The sequence below is a fragment of the Siphateles boraxobius genome, unplaced genomic scaffold, assembly GCF_051911475.1.
Source record: "Siphateles boraxobius isolate OS27281-9 unplaced genomic scaffold, OSU_SipBor_1 1, whole genome shotgun sequence".
In the NCBI taxonomy this organism is placed as follows: Eukaryota; Metazoa; Chordata; class Actinopteri; order Cypriniformes; family Leuciscidae; genus Siphateles; species Siphateles boraxobius.
In genome coordinates this window covers 2,924,500-2,946,583 of record NW_027508699.1, presented here as the reverse complement: position 1 = coordinate 2,946,583, position 22,084 = coordinate 2,924,500, and the positions used below count along the sequence as shown (strand labels likewise).

General features: G+C 38.0%; 1 protein-coding gene and 1 non-coding gene across 3 annotated transcripts in view; one reads left to right on the top strand and one right to left on the bottom strand.

Moving 5' to 3' along the window:
- The window catches only part of LOC143751567 (uncharacterized), a 66,067-nt gene that overhangs the window by 1,048 nt on the left and 42,935 nt on the right, over window positions 1-22,084 (bottom strand). The window contains exons 1-2 of one of the 2 annotated variants that reach the window (XM_077244259.1): window positions 20,387-20,459; window positions 42-192 (exon numbers count right to left, since the gene is read on the bottom strand). In XM_077244259.1, the coding sequence (XP_077100374.1) occupies window positions 42-81 (40 nt within the window). In that variant the 5' untranslated portion in view covers window positions 82-192; window positions 20,387-20,459. Of the gene's footprint in view, window positions 1-41; window positions 740-20,386 lie in introns of those variants that run through there. The other variant, XM_077244332.1, reaches the window with a different exon arrangement.
- On the top strand, window positions 20,853-20,971 carry LOC143742296 (5S ribosomal RNA). Its single transcript, XR_013205423.1, has one exon. It is a non-coding gene; the product is annotated as a 5S ribosomal RNA (ribosomal RNA).

The following is a 22,084-nucleotide window of genomic DNA, read 5'->3' as shown; positions in this document are numbered from 1 at the left end:
TTTCAACAGACATTAATGAAGAATCAAGAATGGACATCCACCTCCTTGTTCCTCAGTATCTTCATCTGCATGCTTCTCCATCTTTACAACAGCTTTCAGTTGTTACACCTTCTGCCAGACTGAATCCAAGTTTGATAAATTGCAGTGGGAATGGCTTGAGCAGTAATAGCTATGAGGTACGGAGGACATGATCTGAAAAAAAAAAAAAAAAAAAAAACGATTACAATATACATTACTTCATACAAATAATTCCACTTCATTTTTATTCAGTGATTCAGCATAAATTAAACACATTTTAAAGATTCTTAAAGGGGAACTGAAACGAAATAGGAAGTAAAGGTGATAAAACAGATGTGTTATCATTGTTATTTGTGGTAGGACATTTAAAACTACTGAAGTAGTTACAAGGGGGGAAAACAGTGATGTTAGTTTGTTGTTTTGTTACTAGGGCGCAGCCATCTTGAGCCGTGACGTCACTGGCATGGTAGGCTACCTTGACAGCTCCAGCAAAATAGCATCTCAAGAGCATAACAGATCGAGAGGGGGTCTTATTGCATTGTGATCTGTCCAACAAGCGAATATAACACATCCGATGCCATCAAGGACCGAATAACCTGTTTGCAGAATGACACTGGCATAAATGTGACCCCGGCGGGTCCTGTTAACAAGTTCCAGTCACCTCTTAGTTGTTATCGATGTTCACCTTCACCGTAGATCACCTTGCTAAATGAATCCGACATCGAGGATGCTATACGACACCCGCAAGATACTTATGTAGGGTATGGACCAATCAGACACATACTATTTATTCATTATATACAAAGGTTTATGAAACTCCTCACACAGCCCAAATGAACAAACACAAGTGAAAGAAACAGTGTCATGTTACAGGGCATGATAAGGAGATTTTACGACCTCCGAGGAATGTGGCCACATACTCAAGAGAGAGACTATGAAACAGAAACCCTCTTTAAAACAGACTTTGCTGCGTTAATCATAGACTAACTGATCTATAAATGAACATGCATAAAACTGTGAAAGAAACAGTGTAAATGGTTTACTGTCTCGTGTACTATTAGGTATATATTATGGTATGTATCCTGGTATACAACCAACTAACGATCAATGTAACCTCACCTGTATAATGCCTCCTACCTAAATAATCCTCATTTAATGACTCACACTTTGATGTACATCACCTTCTTCTAGAATGCAGTGTGGATGTGTTATAGCTATTTTAGCATTAATGAAGGTATAATCATATTATGGGAAAAAGATCCGTAAATCAACTAAGAGCCACTTTCCCTCTCAGACATGTCCCCTTTCTGATTGGTCGAGTTCAACCCTTAGGGGAGGATCTTCTCCAGGCCTTATTAGAGACAGTCCACATGTGACCTCCCTCTCTTAGTTCTTTCATCCAGCCGGAACACTGTTCTGGTGTTACTGGGGAACCCCCTTCCCCCTCCACGGGGGCCCCAGGGCCCAGCAGGCCTCAATCCAACCAGATATGGGCTCAGGCAGGAGAGAGATGACTCTCTCACAAAGAACCAAGGACAATCTCAAGAGTTTAGGAACAAAGACTCCAACCAACAACGACTCCAATCACCCATCCTTCCGACTTCCTCACTTCTCCTGGGTGCTCGGCGTGGCCTCAACAGAGTCCCAGGCCTTCACCAAACCAGTCATGCGTTCCTGGAGAAAGAGAACGCTCAACCAACTTCCACTTGACACTGCCGGAACCATCAACGACTTCAATTTTCAACAACTTCAAGAATTGTTCCCATTACAAATGCAAGTATTCAATTCAATGAAATGTGAAAATGAAATTCTGATGGTTCTTCTCATAGACCCTCTTCCGGTTTCCAATTTCATCCTATCACTAACCTATTTATGTATTCATGTGTGTATGTTGTTTAGTTTATTTATATTCATATAAATATCTATATTTAGTTAATAAAACTTGTACATAATATGTATTTGGTTCTGTTTTGTTTGCAATACAAGTCACTTTACGGTTTTTGCTACTGGCTCAAAGTACTGTACAGGCGAAGAAATAATTATTCTTCGGTGGCCATGGAAGATACCCTTTATTAGAATAAATTAATAATCAAAAGAGTTCGTTGGAAGAACTGATTAATTGATTGTAATATTAATTCAGCCACATCAAGTTAATCCAATTAACTGACCCAAATATTTATAATTAATAATAACAAGATATTATTGATTATTAATATTTCCAAAAAGCTGAGTTCCTTACACTTATTACTGTGATTTCAGCCGCTTTCAAACTGTGTATGAGAGGCGGTGGTGCGCCTTGCCAGTTTGAATTTGACGAGCGCACAAGCCTAAACACAATGCATAATAATTATTATTTCATTTGATTCTTCAATTACTTACTTAAGTGCTGTTTTTAGTGTTAACTTGTACAGTTCTCTGTCCATAGTGTCAAAATAAGTCAGAGTAGCAGTAGAGTAGCCTGACATAACGTTAGTAGCCTACAGTGGAACCATGCCAGTCATAGGCGCCGATTTATGTTTTCCTCCGTGGGTGCTCATGGGCGCACGCCCTTTAAAAAAATAAAAAAAATAACGTTAGTCCTAGTCAAAAAATATGTTTGCATTTCAGAACCGAACGAGAAGCGCAGCGCTGCGTCTATGACAACTCGAGGTAGCCTATCGCACACCAGACGCGCACTTTGTCAGTTTATTGCCAGCAATATTGTAATGTTATGTTAAAGGACATTATGGACTTAAGAATTTTCATTCAAGCAGCTGATTTCTGGGACAGCCGCCGACACGAATGCACACACCCATTTACTTGATAATAAAGCCATAAAGTAGAGTATCTTTCAACTCAGGACCATAGCTCAGGACATCGCCACTTCTCACAAATACAGACAGGATTGGAGATCAAAAGTTTAACTGACACGTAACCGCGATCAGAGGCGATTTCATCCGAGATACGCTGTGATTGGTGGATAGGATATGGAGCAGGCGACTGACAGCAACATAACCAATCACAGTGTGACAGACGCTTCACATAGCCCCAACTGCAATGTTTAATTTTAAATGAATATAGCCTACTGGCAGTCTGGCACACACGTGGGTGCTCGGTATTTTCCGTGGGTGCTCGAGCCCCGGAGCACCGACGGTATCGGCGCCTATGATGCCAGTGACGTCATCGAACAGGGCTGCGCTCTAATAACAAATGTTCATTGGTTTTTAACATTATTTTTGAATTAGTTTGTTTACAATTTTAATAACCAACATTATATTTTGTTCGTTACAGTTCCCCTTTAAATGAGACCCCTGTGTCTGACACTGGATACAAAATGAAGAGCTATAATAAAGTAATTGTTACATTTGGGTGTGATATGTATCTTCTACATATGGTAATTATTTTAAAGATTTGGAAGCAGTGCCTTCATGTGCCTCGTAATCTTTAACCAAAATAACTTAACATCCCTTTTGCAGACAGTGACATCTCTTCTCGTCTCTGATGACGTGTTTACTGGTGTGAGGGGAACCCTGTCACTCACATGAGATAGATCCCACATTTGTCTTTGTTCGAGAAGCCTTTTTATTTGGACATATAGACGTTACAAAAGGTAAGAAAAGCGTAAAGAATAGCAACTTCTGTTTCATCCAAGCTTAAAGCAATATCACACAACTAAGTGTGCTGTTTTTTCCTGAATATCAGGACAATTGAAAATGTGAAATTGAATAATCAAATGTTAATATTGTGTTACATTGTAGGCGTTTGTTGCTCTATTTCACAAATGAAAATAGTTCCAAAAAGATACAACAGACCTGTTGTGGATCCCTGAGAAAAAGAACCAAATAAGTTCTCTGCACAGATCTATGACCAGCTTTATCTCCATGATGGCATGATAAATCTGATCCTCAAGCAAAACAAACTGGATGAAATATTTGAATGCTCCTGATCCACAATCTGAATTCTGACTTGCGATACAACCTGACACATATTACATAACAATTGAACTCTGTTTGCATCATTGAACAATTTTCCTGTTATCACTGTACAGCTTCTTTGAAACAATCTGCATTGTTTAAAGCGCTAAATAAATAAAGGTAACCTGACACACAGTGGTTTTCATTCCTAAAGGAGATTTAATAAGCACTTTTGAACAAATAAATGATTCAAGGCTTCAATTACACGTACACCGTCAAAGGGGTAGTTTAACGTTGGCAAAATGTGCTTTGAACTTGCCTATGTGGTAGAATAGCGAAGAAGAAAAAACGGTGCTTCCTGATTAGAGAAAACAGAGAAAAGGGGCTTTTCTTTTCCCTTTTTTTTCCAAAGAAATCTTCAACACCCATAATGCACTGGGCATGTTGCCATCCAAATTTGCTATGGCTTGAAAAAAATCAAATACCACCTTGCTTTAGTAGGAAATACTGATTAGCAAACTTTTAGTCACAACGGTGTCAACTTGTATTGTTCCCAGGTGCTAAAATTCAAAGAGTAAACATTTAGCGAGAGTGAGTTCACGAGCAAGGACCACGCCACAACCATGAATGTTGGAGAATTATTTATTAAAGAAAGTTAGGGATGAATAGGGAGAGGATGAAGTGGAAGGGGGAATGGGATGGTAGTCAGGTTTAACCTGGGTGTCTGGTGTTGGTGGCCCGGAGACTCAGAATGGGGGCATCATCTCAGTTAAATGTAGGCCGAGTGATTAGGACTCCCTAAGATTGGGAAGAGCTGAGGCTTGGGCTTGACGGAGGTCATTGATATTGTTACTGATGTAAGAGCGATATGCTTGTGAAGACCAACGGCCGAGGATTCGGATTGTGTCGTCTGAGATACCTCTTTTGGCCGCTGAGGTCACTGCTCCAATCGCGGAATGTACTGAGTAGTGTTCTGGAGATATGCCGGTGATCTGGAGGATTTGATAGAAGTGCTTGCTGAACCAGAACCTTGTTGCTAGTTATCCGGTTTCAGTAAGAAAGAGCGGATCTCTGGAAGATGCTCAGACAACATGACTGGAGTGAACGTATTCAGAATTAGGTTAAAATGGGCTGAGGAAGGAGTTTAAATGGAAGATGCACCTAATTCTGCCGCACTAAGGCAAAAGGTTGTAACTTCAATTTTTGGCGAAAATGAGTTATTGTCATTTTTAGGACAATAAACATAAGTTTTATCATTTAGACAAACATCAAGTTTCAATTCGATTGTTTTTTGGGGGAAATAAGATGATGTTTTTGGCGTAACTTCAAAAAGCCAAGGGGAAACTGTGGTAGAAACCCGTAACGTCAGTTATGACTTTATGCCTTTGTTTCTTGCTGACCCTGAACACTCGAATGAAGTTACGGATGCACTGCCCTGAAGTTACGGCACTCTGCCTTGTTCTGACCAACCATCAAAGTATTGCCGCCCTGGAGTTACGGGGTTATGATGTAGCAATTAAATCACCTCAGACACACACGTACATGTTTCACAGTGATTGCTTTTGTTTTTTTATTGAACAATGGCATATTCTCGGGGGAAAATGATGGTGGAGATGGCTTTGAAGCGTAAACACCAAGATCAAGGTAAGAATGACACACGACACGGGTGCATAAAAAAAAGATAATCTCTAAAATCCCGAAATAGCTTGCGGTAGCCTTAAGCTAGCGATGCTACTTCAAAAACTAGACACAAACACGTTTCGAGCCACATTTAACAAATCCAGGAACAAACGCTGCATTAGAGCAGGCTTGTAGAATATCTTAATTCACAACCCGTAATATAAGGCTACATGTACAACTGAAATAAAATTTGCTTCTCATAGGCTAGCCAATGACAGTCCACTGAAAACTACGCGAGTTGGTTCGTTGGAGCCGCAACGACACACCCATTATACACCAGCAGCAGGAATGTAGTAATTTAAAGCCTACCTTTTGTTGAACCCTGGTTAAAATCCATGTCAAACAACTGACGAGAAAGCAAATCCATTACAATGCGGAACTACTGGAAACAGTTCTTTAGGGACACCTAATCTTTAGCCCCGCCTTAGCTCTGAAGCTCTGTGACTATTATGAACAGGCGATGTCAAGATTACAATGCTGGAATACGGTGTGTGAGAGAGAGAGAGAGAGAGAGAGAGAGAGAGAGAGAGAGAGAGAGAGAGAGAGAGAGAGAGAGAGAGAGAGAGAGAGAGAGAGAGAGAGGCGCGGCGCGATCGAACATAAAAACATACTCCGTAATTTTGTTCATACAGGACATCATTCAAACTGCAAAGAGCTTACTTATATTTGTGTACCCTCGCAATAAAACACAACATTTTGCATTGGTTTTCATTTCTGTTTATTTTTAAGTTACAAATTCTAATGGTAGGCCTAGTATTATTTTATACAGAAATAAATTATTTATAATTCAGATGAGAATAAAGTTAGTGTTAATTAAACTTTTAAGGAAAACAAATTTTAAATTCATTCAGGTACAATTACCAAACATCTCAACGTCTTTTTGTCTTTTTTATTAATTTAATTAATAAACTAATTAAATAAAACTATTGTCAATGCACTCGGAATAAACAGGTTCTATGCCTTTACTTTATTGATAAAACTTATTTTAAAAATACAAGGCTTAAGAAATTTATTTTCCTTTGGTGGTGCATGCACAAATGCAAAAAGACATGCACAGTAATAAAAAAATGCCTTCTGCATTTGTGTTTTGCTTTTCCCTCCATTGTATCAAACTCGTACCAAACCATGATGTCTGAACCGAGGTATGAACCGAACCTTGACTTCTTAATTAAACAGTTTAATTATCTATATACTAGGGGTGGGACGGTACACAGAAGTCACGGTTCAGTTCATACAGGTTTTTTTGTCCAACTGGCCATAGTGGGTGCTTCTTAAAGGGGGATAGACATCCTCCTGTATGTAATATTAATTAGCTGCTTGTTTCTAATTAATGCTCTTTTATTAATTTCAGTTTATGTTACACCTACTTCAGCAGCATGTCCCCTGCAAAACTGGAGTGGACAGTTCATGCTTGCCTCCTGCAAAACTTAAGTGAACCATTTTGGATAGCTGTCTAGATCTTAGTGATGATCTCTTATATGGAGCAGATGACATTTTCATAACCAGCACACCAGATGTCACAGCGGTTTTTGAAGACTCCCTTCCACTCTCAGCTGATGTTTGCTGACTACTTGGAGAAAGACCACCAGTGAAGCTATGACACATATTGAAAAGCTGTAAGCTCTAAGAACATCAGTTTTGCCAAACTCGGAGAGGAGAAGTGCGAAATCTGTTTGCTGCAAGACCAGCACACAAAGGAAAAGCACCAGAAGGAGGCCTCAGAAAACTGTCCGCAGTGTGACAAGTGGAAAAACCATAAGGCCAAAGCTGTTGAAACCAGGCTACCGTGCCTACCGTGCCGATGCAGATCGAGACTGGCCCGAGAGTATGTCAGTCAGAAGTGTAGACCTGCAGAAAGTGATGATGCTTCCTAGAATGCCTGGTGTGAAATCTGCGCTCTTCACCAGGAGCATCTGTGTTTATCACGAGACATTTGCATCCGTGGGAGGGAAAACCAACAAAAAGAAAAACATCTCTGTTGTCTGGCATGAAGGAATTGCGGGGCGGAGTGCAAAGGAGATCACATCTGCATATGTGGTGCACTAGAACAAGAGAGGGATTGCAAACATATAATCTACTGGGTTGACAACTGCAGTGCCCAAAACAAGAACTGGTGCCTTCTTTCATCTCTTGTGTCCTTGGTCAACTCCAATCTTGTAGCCAGACCTGCAAACTCCTCAGAGTAAAAAAGGTGACAGGGTCCGCTTTAGGGGGGGTTTGTGTCTGATCCAAAAATCGTAATGTTTGAGATTTTAATATGCAAACAACACATTTCTGAGCGCTTTATTAAACAGAAATTTGCTGTTGGTGTATTAGCCGAAAACACCATGCTCTCCAGAATGTTTATCTAAATAGCCCTATGTTGTTAGAAATTACTGTTTACCAGGTTTTAGGTAATTTCCTTGATTAATTTTTTTTATTATTTTTTTAAATTAAAACTAACATCATAAAGTATGATATTTTTTTTTACTTTTAGCAATTCTGGAGCTATAATTGACTCTTCTTAGGAGCATATAAAACAAAACAGCTCCTTGGACAAAATAAATGTAATATTTTAGTAGTTATAAACAAAGGTTTATTTTAGTTCAGATTAGTTTGAGGGCAGCAATTGTATTTATAATGTCAAAATAAAACCGACCTAATGTTACTTGAAGGCATTATAGCCTACTATTCCTGCCAAACTTCCATGGTTGCAGTTAGTGTTACTACAGTAAATCCATGGTGAATGTTGCTGATCTGTGGACACTGGTTAGTTAATTCATGGTACAATGTTTCTTCCTTGTTTCCACGTCAGTGCTGTTTTATCCGTTAATAACGGAGAAATGTGAATGTTTCTCACTAGATCTCGCAGGAGTCGCAGCGATGTTATTACTTCTGTGGCAAATTCAAATGCTTCCTGTACTGGATCTCTTATTAGCGCTGTGTAGTAACAGTGTCGCTTGATCAAGATCGGCTCGCGCTGCTTTGGTCCAAACTGATAAACGGTCCGTCAACCACACAATAACGAGCAGTTTCGTTCCGCTTGCATTTACGTTTGCCATTTGATGTTGGGCGATGTTGTGGTGGCTCAGGCGGATTATGAGTGCGCTTACCACGCGCACCGTGGAAATTTTGGTTGGCAGGAAAAATGGCCTAAACCCCCCCCCCCCCCCCCTCAAAAAAACTCCCCGGTTCTACACGATTCACGTAAATGACCCAATTGACCAAGAAAACGGCGATTGTGGCCGAAAAGCGATAAGTTTGCAGGTATGTGTAGCAACTGAAGATGTCACCCTAAAATTCTTTGAGCCTGGTCACACTTTCATGAGCGCTGACAGTGTGCATCATGGAGTGGAGGAGTGGTGGTGTATGATTTTGAGTATTTTGTGTCAGTTGTCAAAAACTCAAATTCTAAGAAGATGGAGGTCATGGAACTCAAAAACGAGGCCATCAGGGACTGGGTGAATGGCCAGCTGAAGAAAATCCCCAGACTGGCGGACCTGAAAGTGATCCAACTGTGACGTGGGTCAAGGTCCATGAGGATCAAAACATCACATACAGCAGAAGAGTTCATGGAGTTGGACTTTCTACAAAAGAAGTTCAGCACCTGCATACCCTTTACCTTGAAATCTCAGGACCTGGGTGTTGAGGAGGTCAAGAAGAAGGGGATTTTGCATAATCTTGTTCCCCTGATGCCAGCTACCAGGAGTTTTTTTCTGGAGGTCACTAACTGTGCGAAATGACTGTGAGGATGAAGAATAGGGAGGGAAACAATCAGGCCTCATGCCCTTCTGCAGACTCACACAGCTCTGATCTTTAAAAACACACACACACACACACACACAGACACTTCAGTTTTAGAATCAGCTTTTCAAAAAACCTTTAAATATTCCACATCTTTTATACTTTAGTGGTGTTAATCAACTTTGTTTGAATAAATTCATGTTAATTAAAAGCATTCATACTTTTACAACTATTCTCACTGCTTCAACTTCTTGTTTATACATGTGAAGCCATTTTTATCATAGTGAGTCCAATAGGGTTAATATTGCTTACATTTAAAGTGTTATCATAACATTGTGCTATAACATAGAAGTTAAGGTCTTTTGCCTTAGTATGACCGATTGTCATTTTGTGGGCAATGCTAAGGCAGAATACAGTAACTTTCCGAAAAAGGGTCAAAGGTCAAATTTGAGTAAAATTTTTTTTTTGTAGATAGGTTAATAAAGGTATACACAACAAAATGTGAAAATTACTATATTATACCTATTACTCAATTGTCAGGAAATGAAGATAACTTTAAAGTAATTTTTCTCAGTTTCACACCCTAGTGAGTTAAGGTCTTTTGCCTTAGTAGGGCAGAATTGGTCTGATTTGCTTCTCATGCGCACTTCCAGAGGACTCCAAAGAAGTGCCAGAAATCTGGGTGGATCGGACTTTTTAAAGGTGCTGGTGATATCTGCTTTGGTGAGCCAAGCTCCGTGGCCTGCCAGGTGAATGAGTTTGATGGCATGGTCAATATTAGCATATTGCATGGAGAAGTCTGGAACTGGGATAATACTCTTAATGCTTATAATGTGAATGAATGTGAATTTTCTGTCCATTGACTTTCATGCGTAAGCGTGCAAATGCGTCAGACCTCAAATGCAAGCTCATGCGAAAAGTTTTGTATTTCACTGCGTTGAAAAGTTTAAGTTTGGTGAAATCTGACCTGCGAATTCGCATCACGTGAAGACGTTTGAGCAGTAGATATCTTGGCTGAATTATAAGAACGATATCTGCAGTAAGGTCGAGTAGATTGTAGGTATATTTTAAATTTTTGACTATCACTATTTGTTATATATTAAATTCATGTTTATAAAAATCATATCACGACTGTTGCAATGTCCAAATTTTCGCATACTCAAAGTTTAATTTAACCGCGGCTGTTTGAGAAATGTCAGAGTAAACGGGAGCTGTATTGCTGTGAACGGTTGAAGCAAGGGTAGAGGAATGAATGTTGGGATGAAAGGATGTATGTGAGTGGGGTTTCTGAGCAAATTGCACAGAGAGTACAGAGAGAAAAAGAATCATGAAATTATTAGAGAAAGATCAGATGGAGTGAGTGCTGGAGGAAATACAACTTGTCTGACGCTGTTGTGGAGGAGAATGTCTCGTGAGGTCACGGGTGACGGAGAGTGGCATGCTTGCAGTTGCCGGAAGCACTGAAGGCTCAGAGTTTGTTTTGACAGAAGTTTTGGTGGATGCTGCATACAGTTGGAATAATCCCGCTTTGTTATCTGAACAATTGAGAGGATAGGTTTGCTTTTAAGACTGTGTTAAAGGCGAGCCACGGTCCCATTCCTGAGGCTGTCCACGGATCTGGTAGAAGCACGCCGGGAGCACTGAGGAGGGTTATCTGGAATTGAGTGCCCAGGGAGGCGGCTGGCAAGGAGAACGAGGAAGCCATTTTCCACGTCTATGTGATCGGAATGATGAGAGATGATCCTCGATGGCGTGTAATTTAGATCGAACAGATCGTTGTCTGAATTGGGTGAGGTAATCTTTATCTTTGAATCCATAGTGAGTGAACTTCGAGAAAATTAGGCAAACAGTACTGTAAAGGGAAGCCCGATATAAGAAGTTTTGAGAAGTCAGGTGATGACCCCAGCGTGACCCCAGTCCCGAACCTCCGTTAACTTGCTTACTCCATTTATTTTCGGTTTTTCTAGTGAAGGATCCAGCGTGTTGTAGGCAGTGGCTAAATGCTGCAAAGAATTCAAATATGGAGAAAATGGAAAATCTGAACAAGGAAAAAAAAACTGCCATTCTTTCAAGAAATTTGAAAGAAGAGGAACAGTGAGCACCTTATGCCCATGTGTCCAAAGCAAAATGCCATTGATTCCAGGTAAAAAGGCTGTTGCCATAGTGTTCCATTTTACCACAATGCACTGAAAAAAATGATTCTGTGGTGAAGGAAATGCTACAGAAAAAAAAAAAATTCTTTATGAAAAAGGATTTAAAAAATAAATAAAGTAAATCCTATATTAGTAATAAATTTAAGCTTGTAGAAATTAAAGCGTAAATATCAACGATATAAATTAAGTAAAAAACTTTTCTAATAATGGTGTTTCCATTATGCACTGGGGCATGAATAATTCATAAGGTTCATTTTTAAATGTTATGTTTTCGAACGGTATTTACACCGTTCTATACTTGCTTTTGTTGTTAGGTTTGGTAACTTGCTATTTTGTGACATTTGGATTCATTTTCTAATCAAAATGGCACATTCATATCAAAAAAGATATATTTGATGCTACCGTCCATTGTGTATTTTGTACCAAGTATTGAGGTCTTTGTGTTCGAGTGCCGTCTTATTTCTATTATGTAGATACAGTATGGAATCTCTACAATATCTATTCTATTATTTACTTCCTTTATTTTATTTATAAAGCACTTTACTGTGCTGTACAATCAGCAGCATAAAAACAAACAACACATAAAAACAACATGCAACTTACTAATACAGATACTAGCCCAACCTCTCAAAAGCTAAAGACAAGAAATAATTTTTAACACAAGCTTTAAATACATTTAAAGAAGTGATCTCTCTTAGTTCAAGATGCAGACTATTCTAAAGCCTCGGACCCGCAACTGCAAAGGCCTGATTACCTTTTAACTTTAAATGAGATCGAGGGACAGAAAGCAATGACTTATTATTTGATCTTAAAGAGCAACATGCAGGATTTCGGAGTAAGGACCACGTGAGGCTGATTACTGATGCTGTTCCCTCGGTGCACTCGATGGAATCAAGTCCACCGTCAAAGTTTACACTGCCGACGCCATAGACTCACAATGTCCGCACAAGCACCTAGCCAACAAAAAGCCATCAGGGAGACCCTTGCCTCTCATCCTAATCTGCCCCTCTCCTGCAGGCAAAACCGCGTACTAGAGTTTTATACAGATATGTACGGTGGCCGAGAGAGCTCAACGTGCTGCAACCTAAAGACGACGCATGCAAATAGAAAAAAACGCATGCAAAAAGAAAAAAACGCATGCAAAAAGAAAAAAACGCATGCTAATAGAAAAAAACGCATGCAAAAAGAAAAAAACGCATGCAAATAGAAAAAAACACCAGCAAATTAAGAAAACATCATCAGTTTCACAGCACACCTGTACTCCAAATACTCACAGCACGACCAAATACAGAAACGCGCTGCAAAAGTTCACAACACAACCAAATACAGAAACGCGCTGCAAGTAACACAGACCACAAATGGAAATGTTTCCGGGGGAACCAAATAAGTGATGAACCCGGCTGGGACGTGCTTACAGCAAAGAACTGATATTGACAAGAAGTGAAAGCCTATATTATTATTTTTTTATAAATAAACTATAATATTAAAATAATATTGCAATATATTGTATATAGAAATAATATTATATTGTTCTTTCACTTTTTTATAGTTCTTCTACTCTTTGCTTACAGCTCAAAATTCTACTTTATTTTATTTATTTTAACTTTTTTTCCGCAAAACATGAGATTAATTTATGACATACAACTTGTTATATAATATACAAAATGTATTAACAATATGTTCAATGTCATCAGAAATGAGAAAAGAACAATGAGCTGAAAACTAAAATAAATAAAAAAGATAAAGAAGAACATGAAGGAAAGATATTAATCTTTACATCAGTTACACCAGAGCCATTTTCTCTATGGCTCTGAGTTACACTATACAAATTGTTTCATGTTGTTTAAATTTTCATAAAGAAAAGTTTCATAAGAAGGTGTAGGTAATGTAACGTTAGGGTCCAATGTTTTAAAGTTGAGACACTGACACAGATATATAACGGATATATAAAACACATATTTTAACATTTTTTTTGTAAAGTAAAAATAAATGTATTTGCAACTGTTATGTTAACAGCATTATATTTCTGTTGTCAGAACAGCTATTCAGCTGATGGACAACGTGCTGCGTTGTCATGGGAACATCCCAGGTGAAAATAATTACGTTGGAAGTTGTCTTTCATTGCTCCCTTCATCAAGTACGTTCCAAACAGCTACATAAATGGCACACTAGTGCCATACTCACTCCAAAGTCGCACTTGAAGAGCTCTGCCGTCTGCCCTTCGAAGGAAGTAGGGCATTGGGATGCTCACGTGCAATAAGCACGTCCCAGCTGGGTTCGTCACTTATTTCGTTCCCCCGGAAACATTTCCGTTGTGGTCTGTATTACTTGCAGCGCGTTTATATATTTGGTTGTGTTGTGAAGTTTTGCAGCGCGTTTCTGTATTTGGTTGTGTTGTGAGCTTTTGCAGCGCGTTTCTGTATTTGGTTGTGTTGTGAGTATTTGGAGCACACGTGTGCTGTGAAACTGATGAAGATGTTTTCTTAATTTGCGGGTGTTTTTTTATTTGCATGCGTTTTTTTTCTATTTGCATGCGTCCTCTTTAGATTGCAGCACGTTGAGCTCTGTCGGCCACCGTAGATATGACTGTTATGCCGCTTTTCCACTGCATGGTACGGTACGGCTCGCTTTAAATGGTATCACTAACTGCAGTTGAAAAGCAAACCGAGCTAAAGCTGAGTCGTACCACGCAGTGGAAAAGCGAAGCGAGCAGAACCGTACTGAGCCGCACCATGCAGTGGAAAAGCGCCATTAGACTGTTGCTATTGTAGCTTAGGTATTGTCATTATTAATTTGTTGTTATGGCATGGTATTTAGTCAGTGTAGATAGTGCTAACCAGCTTGGATGGACTGCATAATCACTGTCAGCGTAGAATATGAGAAGACAAAACGTTGCTGGCTTAAATTAAGACAATCTAAATGGATGTTTAATTAAGAACAAGGTCGAACGTATGTTTGCTAAAGCAGATTTATTGCAAAACACCAAGGTACTAGCCATACAGTAGATGAACCAGCGTTAGCCACGGTGCTAACTTAAATAAACTCACCAAGTCACTTGCCCTATTCGCCACTGGTTTCCTTGCCACCACAACTCTACTTCTCTCCTCTGCCCATTGTTCCTCCCCCTGATCTCCCCCTGACTACTATCTCGCCTAGGAGGCTCATAATTATAGGCCTGCGGGCCATCATAAGCATGTTCGTCCACATCGGAGAACTCGGTTTCTTCATTCGCACCCATTGTAATCTGAGCTTGAACTTGACCAGACTCCCTCGCCGATCGTTACTTCCGGTTAGTGCTTTACAGACGCAGAAAGTTATTTTATCACAATTTATCTCAAAATATTGTTAATGGCTAAATATATATTACTCCAGTTAAGAAAATCTAGTTGTTCTATCATCAACATACACTATGCGATATAGGGTTGTCCAACCTGCATGTTGCTCTTTAAAGACCTAGGTGGCTTGATGAAGAGCAATAAGCTCAGATACATAAGCAGGACCTATCCCATGCACTGCTTTAAAAACATACAGCAGAGTTTTACATTTTATCCTGAAATCCACTGGTAGCCCCCTTAAAGAAGCTAAAATAGGAGAAATGTGACGACTTTTCTTAGCACCCACCAGCAGCCGTGCCGCCACATTCTGAACTAATTGCAAGCGTGATATAGTGGTCTGACAGGACCCCACATACAAAACACTGCAATAGTCAATGCAGGACAGAACAAAGGCATTAATAACCTTTTCTAAATCTTTTCTCAACCGAACAGGCTTTAAACTTGCAATAGTCACAATTCTATCCTGATTTTAAAGGGAAATAAATTTGTGTATCGTCGGCGTACAAATGGTAAGACATGCCATATTTTTTAAAAATACGAAACCACGGGCAATATGTACAAAGAAAATAAAATTGGGCCAATAACAGAACCCTGAGGAGCCCCACAAGTGACAGGCACTGTTGTTGAAACAAAGTTAGCATACACTTTAAAAGTGTGGTTTAATTCAGTGTTTGAGAAAAAAGTTATTTTTGGTAAATTTACTTAACTTATTTAAGTAGATGCTACTTCATTTTATATGTGAAATTAAATATAATAAGGTAATATTTACTTATGTGTTGTATGTCTCAATAACCAGTGTTTGTTATTGTTTTATCAACTTTATTAACAACTCTTAACTACATGTTCGCTCACATAACTATCACGACTTCTTCTTGTTCTTACCCCCGTTCTCGTGATATCAATACAGTACACCCGGTTCACACTGCCAGTGACACGCAGTAACAAAGCGACACGATTTCCGGCGGCATGACCGTTGGCGACAATAAAAATGAATACGAATGAATATGCTAAATCTAATCAATAAAATTGAGACAACAGATTACAAGCAATATTATTAATTAAATTTAACAAATTAGAATTGAGTAATAATTAACCAAATTAATTCCTTAAAAGTTAACCATTTAAAATCAGTAAAATTTACACATTTTCTTAAACAAAAATATCGGAATAACAGACTGACGTCAAAGATGAATTAAGAACACTTTTTTTTATTGCCAACAATGAAGACACCTGATGTTAACAAGCCAAATCACTGAAGGAGAAACCCGTAATTGGTATGTTACCATTATGGAGATTAATGTTTGCTTTAGTTGGGCTCTTGACTCTTAAATCATTGACTTTAGATTTGTTTGGCTGTTGTACTTCAGTTTAGTGATGGCAAAATGAGGCTTCCTGAACCACTAAGACCTTGCAGCCCATTGCTTCACCCAAAGGTTCATTCCTCGAAGCTTCATTCAGCATTGCTCACTAGTGACACCTAGATACTGTGCAAAGAATAGCAGACAAATTAATTAATTCTGGACCAATGACCTGAACAGACTTATGATGTCCATATAAAGCCACTAAGTTACCCACCCCGTTCTGTTTCATTTATTTATTTATTTTCTTCTCACTGTTAATGTCTGTAACCTTTCATTTGCAATAATTAAATAATTAATTATTAATTAAGGAATTAATTTGGTTAATTATTACTCAATTCTAATTTGTTAAATTTAATTAATAATATTGCTTGTAATCTGTTGTCTCAATTTTATTGATTAGATTTAGCATATTCATTCCTATTCATTTTTACAGTGTAGGCGTGTCCAATAATGTGACAAAGTTGAGATAGGTTTAACTTTATACAACTGAAGGGTGACTTTCGAGAGTGACAACCAACAGGAGTGAAGCCAGTGTCTTCATATTTCAAGCAATTCAAAAACATTGTGGTGAACAGTGCGCATCTGAAGTGTGTCAGCTTAAGCAAATAATTCATTATTTATCGGCTTTAATATATTGAGATATATATATATATATATATTTAAAATGAACATATATCTGCTGATAACGATTTATTGGCTGGTATGTTGTCCATCCCTATTCAAGATCTAATGAATGTTTGAATAAATCTGTAATGTTTTTATGACAGCCACCATTTAAATGTTTATATTTTAAAAACGAGTAGAAATATAATTATGTCAAGTCAAGTCACCTTTATTTATGTAGTGTTTTTTACAAAATAACGTAATAGTCCAGCTTAAGTAAGTTCAGGGTTGATTCATTTCTGTTGTAAAAAAATAGTTATTAATTTAGTTAATTTATCTATACAGCAGCTCTGGAGAAAACAGTGATGTCATCTTCCAGCTCAGTTCAGTTCTCATAGTCTCAGAGCAGTCAGATCAATATTGTTGAATATTAAGTTTCCCCCAACTAAGCAAGCCAGAGGCGACAGTGGCAAGGAACCCAAACTCCACCAGGTGACAGAATGGAGAAAACAAAAACTTGGGAGAAACCAGGCTCTCCTCTGGCCAACCTATCATTAAAAAATACAAATTATTACAACACTATTATTATAAAAACGTTTAATATTCTAGTATAGTACCAACTGGGGTTCCCTGTATAGTTTAAAGCATTAGTTAAGAGATATTTTTTCCATGAGAATATTTTCCATGTACTGTACCCGACACATACCCCAATCAATATCAAACCGGAATTTAATCGAATCGCAAGCTTGTGAAATCAAAATCAAATCGAATCGTACAATTTGTGTCAACACCCAGACCTAAACACGACTCACTCCAGACAATGTGGTAACCATAGCAGCTTCCTGGCATTTGGCATCTGCTATTTTGACCAAAGTAATATTACGGCAAGTTTGCCAATATTATCCAAACCACCATAGAGCATAGACCACAGAGTGTTTTTCTGCTTGGAAAGCTGATTCTCAGAGCTCTCTTCAGGTGTTGCAATGCACACTTATACGTGTTTTTGGGTGTGTTGTTTGGGGTTGGCTCATTAAGCAATCTAGTTTATAGAATTAATAAAGGGCGCAATTGCGAATATTCATTTATCACTTTTTTTCATAATTAAGCATTGCAAACTATTTATGTTTATTATGGACTTGTTCTTGTTTGCTGTTTTTAATAACAAAATCGGTCATGAGTCACTCATGAGTCGAAGCTCGTACCTCTTTCCCTGTGGTTTTCTTGTATTGCACTCATTTAGAAGAACGAAACAGATGTCAATACACTGCATAGAATTTTATAAATACGTTTTTTAATTCGTAGAATGAGGTCATCACTCCCATAAATTACTGACCTGTGAACAGAACAGGATTAAGACTGAGAGGTGAATTGCGCTGCCGTAGGTATCTGGCCTTAAAGGTGTGTTATCAGTTCAATAAGCAGCTCGCTCATTAAGACCGACTTGCCGCCACCTGGTGGTTTTAGCCCTTATATTTAATGTATCATTTGAATTTTAACAAAAATAACCTCATATTTCAATCATCAATGTACAGTAGTCAACATTTGAAGTGGATCAAAACCTTTAATCAAAGTTATACATGAATTTTGAACAATACCCGTTCTTATCTTAGGTCAACTTTGATTAACTTTTTTTGATCCACTTCAAATGTTGACTATAAATAATAAATTCAATTACATAAATAAAGTAAATGTAAAAGTAAAGAATTTGACATAAAAGATGATGCATGCATATAAGGATTTAAAAAAAATGCCATTAAAGTAAAAATACAAAAATGCACACAAAAAAATCACCTGAAACCGGCAAATAATGAAAAGGTAATTTTCGGTCTTTGCTGTGTAATGACCAACTCATAGAAAATTAAAATCTTCAGAAGTCAGCACTCCTTGACACCCAAGATGCCAGAAAAAAATGTCCAATGTATTGTTATCAACAAAATCCCAGAAAATATTGAGATATAATTTTTGTCAATATTAAACCATTGTAGAGTCTGCAGAGTTTGAAATTCAGAATTCTTTAGACTACAAAATGCAATATTGCATGTCACTCTTAATGATTTTTTTTTTTTTTAATATGTATAGCTCCAAAAGTTGGTAACTTAGAAGACTGTTACTTTGTCCACGCCTTGATAACTGCTAGTCAGGATAAATAGGTGTTCTTCATGTTTTAAGCTAATAATACAAAATGCCTTGTTTTAGATTGAGACTGATTTGTGAACACTTTCACAATCACAAACTGTCGCATTTCAGTGTTTCTCACGGCAATACAGTTCTTCTTGTGCAATACTGACATACAATAAACTGCTCATCTAGTTGGGTCATACATGGCTCAGACAGACTATTGTGATTTGTGAAAAGTTTCAGTGCAGATTTGGACAGTTAACCCTTCCCTGAGTGCGTAACTTCACAACTTTTTATGGATTATTATTATTATTTATTTTTTTGCTTCAGTTACTATGAAAAAAAATTCAGACCGGAGTTATGAGATTTTCAGTTTCCGTGGATGGGATGCACTAACTGAAATACATTTAATGAAATAATTCACAGAGGTAATATAATAGTTTTCTCACCACGAGAACTTGAAATGAAAGTGTTTACCTTCTTGTTGCAGTTTATTAGTATGTTTTATTAGTATGCTAATTTTGTGCATGATTGATTGACAGAGATCACATCATGTAACTGTTTTTGGTGTAATAGTCTACATATTTTCTGCTATTGTAAATCAATATAATCTAGCTAAAATCATACAGTTCATGATACTGAACTTATGATACAGTACTATGTGATACTGTCCTGTAGCTCCCAGGGCAAGCCACAACTGATAAAAATGCATTTCAAGGTACACAGTTTACAATGTAAGAGCGTCTGCCAAATGCATAAATGTTAATAATGTAGTCCATTTTTGAACTGGTAAAATCAGACATCTGGCATTATCAGAACCCACAAATAAACATTATTAAACAACACTACATATAGTAGTTTAATGTAGTACTATCACTGAAACTCTTTAATTTTTTCTCACGCAGTACATTCGCACTTTCAATGCATTATAGATCTAGAATAAATAAAACTATGGGAAACAATGAAACTTCAACATGTTTCAGAGGCGTTATCAGAACAACACATGGATCATAAGACCAGTATAGGTTACAAAAATATTATGTCTACGGATACATTCATACAGGTTTATAGGCAGTGATGTATTCAATAAAGGATAAAAACAAGTAAAGTCCCAACTCCCAGTTTTAAAACATCACAATGTACAACATTAACACTTTACTGATGTAGACAATAAGTTAGTTGAAAGTTACACGAAGTCATGCCTGTCATTCAATTATGCAGGACTGCACAAAATGACCAATAAAACATAAACTGCAACGAGAAGGTAAACATTTTCATTGTAAAGCATAATTTCGCGAGGCGCTGAAACTACAAGTTGCCTTTATGAAATAATTAATTACGTTCTGATACACAAGGAGCGCATATCTGAAAAACTCATGAATATGCGATTTCCAGGCAGCACTGAATACATTTCAGTTACAAAGAGACAACTATAAGACATTAAAATTGCTCACAAGAAACAATGAGAACAATAACTTAATTGAACTACAACCAGCACTTACAAAAACGACCACAGGACTGAGGAGCTCGAGTTGTTGTTGTCGTTCACTCTTCTTCTTCATCTTCTGTTGTTGTCGGCGGTTGGCAAAAGACACTTAAGTTGAATTACTGCCCCCCTACTGAACTGTAGTGTGGAGTTTGGACTACTCTGCAAAAATATGATGAATTGACGGATTCTGATCGATCTGTTTCTTTTAATATTCTTGTTCTGAGTTTCCAAATGGCTTTTCATGACTAATCGTAAGGGACTGTGAGCTGAGGAAAAGATAATAATTAAACGGAATATAAACGTATATTAAATGTGGCTGCGGAATTAAGACATAATCTAAATGGAGACAGATTATTTTTTTATAAAGACATTAAAACACTTGGTGGATGCTGCTTGTCTTGCAGCCCGGGACTTGTGTGTGAATGCGGGCCGAGACTCGTGGGCCTTCTTTAAATATCGCTCTATCGGCTGAGACTCTCGCTTACGGCCATACCACCCTGAACACGCCCGATCTCGTCCGATCTCGGAAGCTAAGCAGGGTCGGGCCTGGTTAGTACTTGGATGGGAGACCGCCTGGGAATACCAGGTGCTGTAAGCTTTTGCTTGATCAATTCACTAATACATTCATGGCTCGGCTCCCAGGGTTCTTCCTTTATCCTTTTCAATTCAATTGCTTCATTTATTTGTCTTTCATGCTGCTTCCTCTCTGGCTTCTGTCTGCTTTCTGTGTGGTAAAGGACAGCTCAGCCTCGTCATTCTGTGTTTCTCCTCCAGGGGGCGATCGACAGGCTTTTCTCTCTCAGTCTACAAGCAACACACAACTCTGAGCGCTTGTTCTGTAACCCGCTCCTTTCCTCGGCTTCAATTAGACCAAAGGTTTCCCAAACTGTTTTGTCAGCAGAACGCTCAGATTATAGCTTAATATTTCATTAATTCCACACACATTTGCATGTTCATGGATTTTTAATTAGGCTACTAACCTATAACTGGCCCTGCACTGGGTCTGAATAGGTTTTAGTTGGTACTTATTCTCTCAGTGTTGGTACCAGATCTCTCAAGATCTCAGCATTTTCACTTATTACAATCCAGACTTTATTTCTCTCGTACTAAGGTTCTTATTGAGAATTAACAGAGGTTTAGATGTTGATGTTTTATTGAAAATAATAAAGTTTGAGCTCACCATTATGCTGATCATGTGCCAGGGAACCAGTATGGTTTAGTTGGTCTTTTGACCGTTGACATTTTAATTAAAGTTTTTCTTTTGCTGATTTAACTGTATGTTTCCGTTACATATGTTTGTTATAGCAAAATTGGAAGAGAAACTTAGACCAGATGATGTTGGTCACTTTTTAGTGATGATGTAGTTAACATAGTAATCTGATTGACTGATACCGGAGTATAATCTCTGATTAAGTTGTTTAATACTAAATGGTTTACTTTTCATGCCAATCCTACTGCAGAAATTTCTGTTCTGCTGTGATACTCTGAAAGATTTTATGAAGTAATTATGCAGAAAATATTTTGACAGGGTCATGTATACTCACACAGACATCAAGAATCATGAATGTCAACAATATTGACAATTAAAAAAAATTAAGATCAACTCTGAATGTCACAAAACAAGCTAATGAAGTCACAAAAAAGCTTTCTTGATTGTCACCATTGCTGAGATTCATATGTTGATTCTTGATGTCTCTGTATGCCCAAAATT